Below are 12254 nucleotides of genomic sequence, written 5' to 3' on the forward strand. Positions count from 1 at the left end.
AAAGCCAGCCAAGCAAAAAAGTTCATGAGACTCTTTTCTCCAATTAACTACCAAAAAAATTGGAAGTGGGATTGTGGCTCAAGTAGTTGAATGCTAGCCTTGAGCAAAAAAAACTCAGGGATAGTACCCAGGCCTTGAGTTCAAGCCCCAGGACCAGCACAAAAGAAGAAGGAGGGAAGGAAGGAAGGAAGGGAGGGAGGGAGGGAGGGAGGGAGGGAGGGAGGGAGGGAAGGATCATAATTATCATCCAATGCAAAGATCAATCCACACACAGATTTTACACATACTAACTTCATGTTTCCCTTTTGCTTCTGTCCTACATAAAGCAGAAAATATTAATATCCTCACTATAAAATTCTAATCAAGCACATTGGCTTTTTCAAGTAATTCAGAAAAGGTGAATCAAGAGGAACTCCAGAAACACAGCAGTCTTCAGTGTCCACAGGACTATAAGCCCTCTCTAGTTCATTCCCCAAGACAGACTACTTGAGCTATTCATAAAGATGCGTTCTATTTCCTTTACCAGGTAAGTTACACACATCTACTGCTGAACAAGTTGGCCCCTCCACTTACATCAGAACACTTCTTACATGCTTTAGCACAGTAATCTCTACTCACCGGAGAAGCTCATTCAATCCTAACCAGTTCAATACACTCATTAGCATCTTTGGTTGCAAGGGCAATTCAGTGTATAGATGTTGTTAATAAAGAGTTCTACCATGGCTAAGATTGCGGGGGGAGAATCCTACAGGTAGATATAAATGTAGCCTGCATTTTCTGAGTTCGATACAAGTCATTAGATAAAGTATACTCTTTTTAAAATTTTGTATATTTATTTATAGTAGCTATCTCACAATGGGCCACCAGCAAACCTTCTACAATGCAGGCTATTGGAAGGTCACTGGAGAGATTCCTTTAGTCCCCCTGAGAGCAGGCTAAGTCTCCAAAGGGCACACAAAAGATAAGAACATGTCCAGCTGGTTCTTCACAATGACTTCATCTGGGTGCAGCTTGTGGGGTAGATAATGGGCTAGAGTCATCTCCCAGGCATCAACAAGATACACTCCAACCCCTGAGAACATCCTCCGAAGCACAGTGTCCAGCTGAAAGTTGTACCAGTCACTGTTGAAAAGGCTCACCTCAGGCCCCAGTTCTTGGGCATTAGCTGTTCGGATAACCACCACAGTCTTAGGGCTTCGATCCAAGAGCTGGACCACCGCTCGACGGATGTTTCTGAGCCTTCGAATGTATACTTCCAAGGGGAAGGTGCTAAAGTGAGACCATATGGATATGGCAACCACCGTGTTCTTCCCGCCCACTAGCCCATTCAGTTCATTTGCCACATAGTGGAGCTCGTTGCTGAAGACAGTGGTAAATCGGATAGGTGGACCATGGCAGCGGTATTTGAGTAAGATGTTGTGCTTCTGGTCCACTGCAAGGAAGGGACCCACATTCTTGGGACTACCCAAGTTAAACTCCACTAAATCTGAAACAAGGAAATTTCCAACTGATAAACACATTCAAAGAACAACTTTGTAATAAAAGTATGACAAATATATAATACAAATGTAATATTCTTTCATTGTTCCCTGCTCCATGCTTATCTAGCATACTCAATATTCAAATTAGTCCATAAACATATCATGATCAGTAATATTATTAGTAATAATATGGATATATACATATATATATGGGTATGGCTATGATTCAAGAACAAAACAGCCTATTTACCTTTTAGGCCAAAAAAATCTTGCTATTTGCACTGATTCTGATTCTTGAATATTTAAGAATCAAGCTGGGTACCAGTGGTTCACACCTATAATCCTAACTACTGAGGAGGCTAAGATATGAGGATCACAGTTCAAAGCCAGCCTGGACATGAGACTCTTCAATTAAACACACTCACACACACACGAGACTCTTCAATTAAACACACACACACACACACACTCACACACACACGAGACTCTTCAATTAAACACACACACACACACACACACACACACACACACACACACACACACACACACACACACACACACACACACACACACACACACACACCAGATGTGGTACTATGGCTTAAAGTGGTAGAGTGCTAACATGAGCATAAAAGCTCAGGGACAGAATCCAGGCCTTAATTCAAGGCCATATTTGACACGAAGGAAAAAAAAAAAAATCAAGGTGGCATCTACTCTCCATGCTGGTTGTGGAGCTTGAATTTAGGGCCTAGGTACTGTCCCTGAGTTTTTGTGCTCATGGCTACCACTCGCACTTGAGCCACAGCACAACTTTTGGCTTTTTTTTCTTTTTTAAGCTAATTAGAAATACGAGTCTCACCAGCTTTCTTGTCCCGGCTGGCTTCAAACTGTAATCTTCAAATCTAAGCCTCCTGAGTAGCTTAGATTATAGGAATGAGCCACAGGCACCTGGCTCACTTTATTTTGTTTATTTGTTTGTTTTGTTTTGTTGGTCATGGGGCTTGAACTCTGGGTCTGGGCGCTGTCCCTCAGCTCTTCAGCTCAAGGCTAGCACTCTACCACTTGAGCCTCACCGCCACTTCCGGCTTTTTCTGTTCATGCGATATTGAGGGCCTCATGCATGCAAGCCAAGCACTCTACCACTGAGCCACCTTCCCAGTCCCTCACTCGGTTCTTTTAACAGATTAAATGTTTTCCAGATCTAGGGCTACAACTTCTGTTTAAAAGAACATATGACAAATCAAATACCTATCTGAGCACCACAGATGAACCTGGAGGACATTATTCTAAGAGAAATGGGCCAGGGGCTGGGAAGGTGGCTCAGTGGTAGAGCGCTTGCCTTGCATGCCTGAGGCCCTGGATTCAATTCCTCAGCACCACATAAGCAAAAAGAAAAAAGCTGGAAGTGGCGCTGTGGCTCAAGTGGTAGAGTGCTAGCCTTGAGCTGAAGAGCTGAGGGACAGTGCCCAGGCCCAGAGTTCAGGCCCCACGACCGGACCCCCCCCCAAAAAAGAAAGAAATGGGCCAGGTACAGAAAAACAAATACTTCATGACCTTAGCTATGTAGTACCTACAAGTATTTATCACTTAGCAATCAGAAACTCACCAGAGGCTGAGGAGCTTTGGGAAAGAGGGGTGGTGAGTTGGAGAGAAGTTGATTAAAGCATATATGTAGGTTTAAGAGACAGGAGGATTACGTTTTTTCCAGAGCTACTGCACAGCATGGTGAGTATAGTTAAAAAGAACATATTGTAGCTAGGGGCTGGGATCACGCCTCAGGAAGCTGACAGCTGAGGACGGTGGTTCCTAGCTGGCCTGGCAGAAAAATCTGTGAAATTCTTATCTCCATTAACTCCCACAAAGCCAGAAGTGGAGATATGGCTCAAGTGATAGAGTGCCAACAAGGTTAAGCAGAAAAGCTGAGGCAGGGTCCAGGCCCTGAGTTCAAGCCTCAGTACCAGAATACAAAAAAGCACATATGTGCTTGCTTTCACCAAGAGTGAATTTACTACAAATTAATATGTAACAATGAAGGGTGTTAATTAGTAAATTACCTATTTACTAAATAATTAGTAAAATAATAATTAGCTATTAATCAGTAGATAATTCATTGACTTACTAAAAGTAGTAATTATGGGAAGATTTCACAATATTTTAATGTAAATCAAAATACCCACATTGTATCCATGAACATATGCAATTATTTGTTAATTAAAAACAAACTCTTAAGCAGAAGATGGTGGTATATAATTGAAATCCCAGCATTTGGGAGCCTGAAGCAGAAAGATTGAGGGTTCAAGGCCAAGCTAGACTACATAACAAAAAAGTTTGTTTCAAAAAAGTAGGCCAGTGGCTGGGAAGGTGGCTAAGTGGTAGAGCGCTTGCCTTGCATGCTCCAGGCACCAGGGGCTCACTCCTGTAATCGGCTACTCAGGAGGCTGAGATCTGAGGATTGCAGTTCAAAGCCAGTGTAGAGAGGAAAGTCATGATATTCTTTTTTTTTTTTTTTTTTTTTTTTTTTGTCGGTCGTGGGGCTTGAACTCTGGGCCTGGGCGCTGTCCCTCAGCTCTTCAGCTCAAGGCGAGCCTCTACCACTTGAGCTACAGCGCCACTTCCGTTTTTCTGGTGGTTTATTGGAGATAGGAGTCTCACGGTCTCTCCTGCCCGGGCTGGCTTTGAACCGCGATCCTCAGATCTCAGCCTCCTGAGTAGCTAGGATTACAGGCATGAACCACCAGCGCCCGGCTAGTCGTGATATTCTTATCTCCAACTAACCACTAAAAAGCTAGAAGTAAAGCTGTGGCTTGAGTGGCAGAGGCTAGCTTTGAGTAAAAAAGTTCAGAGAGGGGCTGGGAAGGTGGCTCAGTGGTAGAGCGCTTGTCTTGCATGCTCGAGGCCCTGGGTTCGATTCCTCAGCACCACATAAGCAAAAAGAAAAAGGCCAGAAGTGGCACTGTGGCTCAAGTAGTAGAGTGCTAGCCTTGAGCTGAAGAGCTGAGGGACAGCGCCCAGGCCCAGAGTTCAGGCCCCACAACTGGACCCCCCCCCAAAAAAAAGTTCAGAGATAGCGTCTAGGTCCCAAGTTCAAAACCCAGGCAGGAATGGCAAAATAAATAAGTAAACCAACAAAATTAAGATAAATTCAAAGGTGCATAAATATATAAATAATGAAGGAGAATAATGGAAGAGGTGGCACTGATCAAGATGTACTGTACTCATAACTGATATATGGAATTGTAACCTGACAACTACTTAATAAAAGAGAAAGCAATCTAAATTATAATTCTTGATAGAAGAGTAAGTTTTTCTTTTTGCAACAAACAAAAGAAGCAATTCTTCTTTTTTAAACTTTCAATTTACCTTTGGTTGGAAAATCACTTTGAAGTTCTATAAGAGGACTTCTATAACAAAGGTAGCAGCACAACCTAAAATGCCCTTCTCTCTCTCTCTATTTAAGCTGTGCTTCCGTTTTTAACTCCTCTGAAATATTCCAAAGATGCCATGACCATTCTAACACCTAAAAGCTCTGCACTCCTATACATATATGAAAATGTCATGATGAAGCCCATTAGTCTCTATGATTCATATATGCTGACACAATTTTTTAGGCTCAAATATTTTCTGTATCTATGCTCCCATGGGGGGAAGAGAATCTGTCTCATTTCTCTCAATATTCCCACCATTAGTGCATGACAAAGAATAAGTAAATGTTGGCAATGAACTTTCATGAACATTTCCTATGTACCTGTTCAGTGCCCACAACCATTGGTACTACAAGCCAGCAGTGATGAGTGGACACCACAGCCTTAGCACTCAGGGAGTTTATAATCAGCACTGAAGAGATAGGTTAGACTGTAATTGTCGATATTCTCTTCTTTGTTTTCCTTCACTAGTACTCAGCATCCAGCCCTACTTACATGGAATAAAACCTCAAGCTACCATTTTCTTTCTTTTTTTCCGTACTGGGGATTGAAACTCTACCCCTTGAACCACACCTCCAGCCCCCTTTACATTGCTTTAGGCCTGACCAGCCTGGGCAGAGATACTCTCTGTGTTGCTAGAGATGCCACCACTGTACTTAGATCTTGTGTTTGCCCTGTAGCTGGAGGAACAGGTGTGCACCACTACTCCCAGCCATTAGCTGAGATGGAGTCACTCAACCTTCTTTTTTGCCTGGATTAGTCTCAAACCATAATCCACCAGCTCTATCTCCCAAGTAGCTAGGATTACAGGCTCGAGTCACACTGCACCCAGCTCATTATTTGATTAAGCTCAAACACCCACATAAGGCTTTACTTTTATCTGAGTCAACACAATGGTTGGCCCAATGGATGGTTTTGCCACAAGGCGACTGCCTTCCAGTAAAAGCTTCTCCGAGTTAGACCAAATAGAATCAGAAGAAAAACATACTGGATATGTCCACCTTTGTTTCATAACACAGATTATTTGAAGTGAAAGACACCTGTTAGATAACACAGCCCAGCTGTCTCATCTAACCAGTGGAGAAAGCAAGCACTAAAAAGTAAATGATGATCTCGGCCAGTGGCTCCTATCTATAATCCTAGCTACTTGGGAAGCTGAGATGTGAGGGTCATGGGTCAAAGCCAATTTGGGGAATCTTCAAGACTTTATTGCCAATTAGCCATCAAAAAGCTTGACTGGAGAGATAGCTCAAGTGGTGGAGCACCAGGTATTAAAAAAAGCCAAACCAGAGAATGACAAACCCAATGCCTATGCATATGTACTCTTTCTCTTTCTCTCATTTCTCTCTCTGATTTCTGTTTCTTTCTCTCTCCTCCCCCCATACACACACACACACACACACACACACACACGTACACACACACGTACACACACAAGAAATAACTTGTCCACAGTCAGGCAGATAATCAGTAGGCTGAATCTGGATAAGAACCTAATCCTTAGGCAGACACCAACGATTCAGGAGTCTAAGGTCTGAGGCTCTCGGTTCAAAGCCATTGTGGGCAGGAAAATCCATTAGGACTCTTTATCTCCAATTAACCACCAAAAAGCCACAGTGGAGCTATGACTCAAGTGGTAGAGTACTAGACTTGAGCAAAAAAGCTAAGGGATAACTTGCAGGCCCAGAGTTCAAGCCCCAGTACCAAAAATAGATGAAAAAGTTTCCTACAACTATGCCCAAGTATTTACTAGCTGACCAGCATATGACAAGCAGGTATTGAGTGAATCTGCTTATTTCAAATCTGATTTCATTCATATGGGAAATAACTTATAAAACAAAAGCAAAGTACCAACCTGGAACAAATGTAGTAAGGTATTCAAACCATTGTCTGATTGTTGAGTCACCAAATAAATACACCATTTTCCTTTGTAAGCATTCTGTAATGTTGTCAGGGTCATTGAACTGGCGCATTTTAAAGTTTCTAGGCCTCCACTGATCTTTGTAATAATACCCAGAAGGAAAGGATCCTGAGCCTTGAGATACTTCTAAGTTGTTAATTTCTAAAAAGGAAAAGGGGGAAAAGATATATTGCTGAAATTCTCCTCCAAAAATAGATGAAAAAATTTTCCGACAAATACAGTTATGCTCAAATATTTGCTAGCCTTTCAGCATATGGTAACATTTCCTGCTGTCACATCTCAAAGAAATCCCAGAGTTTCCCCCAGTACACATAGGTTCTCTTTTGTGCAAAAATGGGAAGATGTGAAATGGTTTTAAGGGTGGTGGTGGACACAGAGGAAGGAAGTCGAGCATTCTAATTATGTACTTTAAAAAAAAATCAAAGTCAGAAATAAAGGAGGCAGAAAACAAGGAAATGTATAAGCATCTGTCTAGCATTATTTCAGAAGAACCATTTTCATCCACAAATCTGTAAAACAGGTAACAACTTAATTTCATATGTTACAAAGGCATTAGAGTACTAATATTGACAATGTTCCTTGGTTTGTTAAAAAGTTTTAATCTGTAAGTTCTTGATTCTATTTTTGTTTCAAAAAATCACTCCTGAATATAGAAAATAAACCAATGACATGGAAAGGTTTATTCTCCACAATACAAAAGGTTCAGAAGGTGTCTGTGCATAATAAGCAATATCAAAAACTATCAGCATTATGTACTCACTACTGTAGCCTAGCAACACATGATAACACTAATACCAGGACACCTTTCCAAGGGAAGTCAACACTTTTTGTTGAAAATATCACTCTAGAAACAATACATTATACATGCTCCAAAACAAATAGTAATGGCTAATATTTCTTGCAAGTTTATTCTTTATCAAATCTCATTCTAAACATATAATCACACATGAAATCTATTATCACACATTAAGTCTCGCCCTACAGAACAACTTCACTAAGGTCCCAGAGATTATTTAGGTGATGAAGACACAACTTGGCCACAAGCAGGAGAACTTCTCTAGAAGCCCAGGTTTTTAACTACTGTGCTAGATCACATCTTGATAAATAATCCTAGGTGTCAGCCATTCCTTTTGCTTTGGGACAAGGAGATATATACCTATTTGTAGCAACAATTAATTGAGTATGCATTTCTAACTATCATTCAAATCTACAATCCTGAAGAAACCACCATTATATGTCATGTCTTTGTGTACTCCAAAGTTCACCCATGACCATAATCCAATCATTTTTGTCACCTGTTAAACCACAACTTGAAGTACAGATACTCAAAAATTTAAATACGGCTAAGTCTCTATTGGTGATTATTTTGGGGTTATTTTACTTCTTGACATTATCCCTTTTAAATTCATGTTAAACATGAATTTGGGTTTTTATCCATTTCAAAGAAAATGCCTTATTTTATAGTGCATATTAAAATCATTTTTCTTAAATATCTACTAATTTTTTTATAAATTCAGGTCCCAAATGTTTTGAAAAGAAGATAGTTTTTTAAATATATTTTTATTGTAAAGATACTGTACAGAGGGGTTACAGTTACGTGAGTAAGGTAATGAGTTCATGTCCTCTGGAACATTGTTACCCACTCCTTTTTTTTCTTCTACCATCCTTTCTTCCTCACTTCCCTGACTCCTCCCCTCCCCCCCACCAAAGTTGTAAAATCCACTTTCAACATATTGTCTTGTACAGAAGATAGTGTTTTTTTAAAGCTTTATTTTGGCAAAGATGATTTTCAAATTAATGTAGAGGGGAAACAGAGTCTTTATTTGGCTTATTCAAAAGCAATTTCCCAAGCCAGATGAAGTAGCCTACTACTATAGTCCAGTTACTCAAGAGATTCACTTGAGCCAGCACCAATGGCTCATGTCTGAAATCCTAGCTACTCAGAAGGCTGAGAACTAAGGATGGAGTTTCAAAGACAGAAAAGTCCTCCTGAGAGTCTTATCTCTAGCCAACCGCTCAAAAACCAGAAGTGGAGCTGTGGCTCAAAGTGGTAGATTGCTAGCCTTGAACAAAAGAGCTCAGGGACAGTGCCCAGGCCCTGAGTTCAAGCCCCCTCAACTGACAGAGAGACAGACAGACAGACAGAGAAAGAGAGAGAGAGAGAGCAGGAGAGAAAGAGACAGAGAGAGAGAGAGAGAGAGAGAGAGAGAGAGAGAGAGCAGGAGAGAATCACTTGAGCAATAGAGTCCAAGACCAACATGGATAATATAGCAAGACGCTATCTTAAAAAGTGAGGGGTATTGCTCAAGTGGCAGAACTCCTCCTTAGTAAATGTGAAGCCCTCTCAGAAAAAAAGAAAAAAAGAATTCTCAACATATTATCATTAAGTGTGACTCTATCATGATGATACTACACCTTGCTGAAAAATTCCCTCATTATTTCAGTATGCCAAGCTTGCATAGATACGGAGCTATGCAGAAGACACCTGGCGCCTAAAAAAACATGTACTAGAATAAAAATTAAGTAAGACTGTCAAATTAATGTTATATTTCAAAAATGTTAGTAGAGAGGAATTTGAATGTTCTCCATACAAAGAAATGCTGTATGCTTGAGAGATGATGACTATGCCAATTACATGATTTGGTCACTACTCGTTGTATTCAAATATCAAAATGTCATACTGTAGTCCATAAATATAAACAATTATATATGAATTCAAAATAAAAATCCTCTGCTGGTTAAAAAAAAGTGACTGTCAACAAGAAAATACTTTGGGTGTCAAACCTAAATTAAATTTAGTAATTTAGTGCAGTTACAATTTTACCACTACTGATTTGGTGATTCAGCTATTTTGTGTCAAACATATATTAAAAAGAAAAGTATATACCACACAGGAAACAATTACTGTTTCCACGCAAATGTTAATTATACTTACTACCAGAAATTGGTAATGCAGACAAATTAATGAACTTGACAGTCATTCATTCATTTCCTGCCCTCCCTTTTTTTGTATTACTGAGATTTAACTCAAAGGCAGATGCCTCTACCACTTGAGCCACACCCTCAATCTCTTTTTTCTTTATTTTTCAGGTAGAGTCTGGAGTTTTTGCCTGAGTTGGCCTTGAACTCCTGATCTTGGCTTCCAGTAGTTGAGATTACAGGCAGGAACCAGGTGCTCATCTTTAAGCATGCCCTATGCCTCATCATAGCACTTTTTTTCTTTTTTCTCTCTCTTTTTTGTTTAAGTAAAATGCACATACTGACTCCTTATGGTCAATTGGGACAAAAGCAATTCCTATTTTAATATGATTCCAAGCAATCTAAGGTTGTTTAAAAAAAGTTAGTGGAAGAGGACTATTGCTCTTTACAAAAAAAAATCTTATATAATAAATGTTAAAATAATGAAAGAAACATCAATTCATCATTAGAATATTGTGGAAATCATTGCTACAGATGAGATCTAGTGAGTACTAAAAATTTGTGAGTAAAACTAGAAACAGAATGTTAGGTGTTTGGGTGCCCCCTCCTGGTCACTATTGCAAACTTCAGTTCAACTACACTGGCTGATTCCCTTGACATACAAAGCCTTTCTCTGCTTTCCATTTATATACTAGTTACAAAATTATTTTCTATCCAAAACTAACTGATTTTATTCCTACTCACTAAATACTTTGTTACTCTAAAAATCTATAAAAGAATTCACTAGTTATTGACCTTTTTTCCTTCTAACAAGAATAATACATCACAAACCACCAGTTCTTGAATGAGCTGTCAGGTAAAGGTAAATATTCCTCCCACTACCTACTCCACAGGACACCAGAAACATCTCAAGGTGGGCAAGCTAGACACAGCTGTAGTAACACAAAGCAGATTCAGTAGTTGGACCAAGGTCTGGAGGATGTCAGACATGACAGGTGTTTGAAGTGTGGTACTAGTGAGGGATGCCATGCCTATAGACATCTTGGTTATAGGCTGAAACAAATTCAGGCAGCTACAAGATACTTATTTCCACTAATATTTCTTTCACATATATGTCCTCTAAAGTTAATAATGTATCTGATTCAAGATCTGCAACCAAGGCTAAATACTAGCACCAGCAAAATTAGCATAAGACCCTATCTGAAAAAAAAAAAAAAAAACTAGCCAGGCACTGGTGGCTCACGCCTTTAATCCTAGCTACTCAGGAAGCTGAGATTTGAGGATCATGGTTCAAAGCCAGCCCAGGCAGGAAAGTCCGTGAGACTTTTAGCTCCAATAAACCACCAGAAAAACGGAAGTGGTGCTATGGCTCAAGTGATAGAGCACTAGCCTTGAGCTGAAGAGCTGAGGGACAGCGCCCAAGTTGACAGTTCAAGCCCCATGACAAAAAAAGAAAGAAAGAAAGAAAGAAAGAAAGAAAGAAAGAAAGAAAGAAAGAAAGAAAGAAAGAAAGACTAAAGCAAAGGATTCCAGGCACCAGTGGCTCATTCTTGTAATTCTAGCTTCTCAGGAGGCTGAGGTGTGAAGTTCAGAGTTTGAAGTCATCCCAGACAGTAAAATCTGTGAGGCTCTTATCTATAAGAAAGGGAAAAAAAAAGAGAAAAAAGAAAGCCAAGCCAAGCCAGAAGTACAGCTGTGGCTCAAACTGTAGAGCACTAGCCTTGAGCACGAAAGCTCTGGGACAGCGCCCAAGACCTGAGCTCAAGTGCCAGAAACAAGAGGAGGGGAAGGCACAGCACAGAACAAGTGGTAGAATACTTGCCTAGCTGGGGGGTGGGGAGGAGTGGGGGGGGGGAAGGGGAGGGGAGGGAGGGGGTCAGGGAACGACAATGATGACGACAACCACGTAACAGGAAGCCACAGTGCGCAGTGGAGCTATGACTGGAAGTACACTGCTGGAATCCAGGCCACAGACAAAATTTATGTTAGATGGCAATATTTCAAAAGTTATGAATTGAGTGGGGCACTGGTGGCTCCTGCCTGTAATCCTAGCTACTCAGAAGGCTGAAATCTATGGATCCCAATTCAGCCCAGCCTGGGTAGAAAAGTCTGTGAGACCCCATTTCCAATTAACCAGTAAAAAAGATGGACTGAAGTGTGGTTCCAGTGATACAGCACCAGACATGTGCAAGCAGGCCCACCTAGAATACAAGGCCAAGGTCAAGCTCCAGTAACGGGGGAAGAAAACAAAGTAAAAAACTGGATGCCAATGTTTTAAAATCTGAAACGATCATATTTAAAAATTAAGATTTCTAGGTGGGCATCAGTGGCTTACTACTGTAATCTTGGCTACTTAGGAGGCTGAGATCTGAGGATCATGGTTCAAAGTTAGCCTAGGCAGGAAAGTCTATGAGAATCTTCTCTCCAGTTAACCACCAAAAAAGCCATTACTGGAGCTATGGCTGGCTCAACTGGTAGCGCAGTAGCCTTGACCAAAAAAGCTTACAGATA

The 12254-nt window shown here is 40.6% G+C and overlaps 1 protein-coding gene across 7 annotated transcripts in view; it reads right to left on the bottom strand.

The window, feature by feature from the left end:
* Window positions 1-226: 226 nt before the first annotated feature.
* The window catches only part of Nxpe3 (neurexophilin and PC-esterase domain family member 3), a 35738-nt gene continuing 23710 nt past the window's right edge, over window positions 227-12254 (bottom strand). For all 7 annotated transcript variants that reach the window (XM_070030337.1, XM_070030343.1, XM_070030336.1 and 4 more), the window contains 2 exons: window positions 6759-6965; window positions 227-1486 (listed from right to left, as the gene is read on the bottom strand). In XM_070030337.1, coding sequence (XP_069886438.1) covers window positions 936-1486; window positions 6759-6965 — 758 coding nt within the window. In that variant the 3' untranslated portion in view covers window positions 227-935. The remainder of the gene's footprint in view (window positions 1487-6758; window positions 6966-12254) is intronic.

Source organism: Dipodomys merriami, unplaced genomic scaffold (assembly GCF_024711535.1).
Source record: "Dipodomys merriami isolate MVZ:Mamm:240054 unplaced genomic scaffold, mDipMer1.0.p SCAF_2, whole genome shotgun sequence".
NCBI lineage: Eukaryota > Metazoa > Chordata > Mammalia > Rodentia > Heteromyidae > Dipodomys > Dipodomys merriami.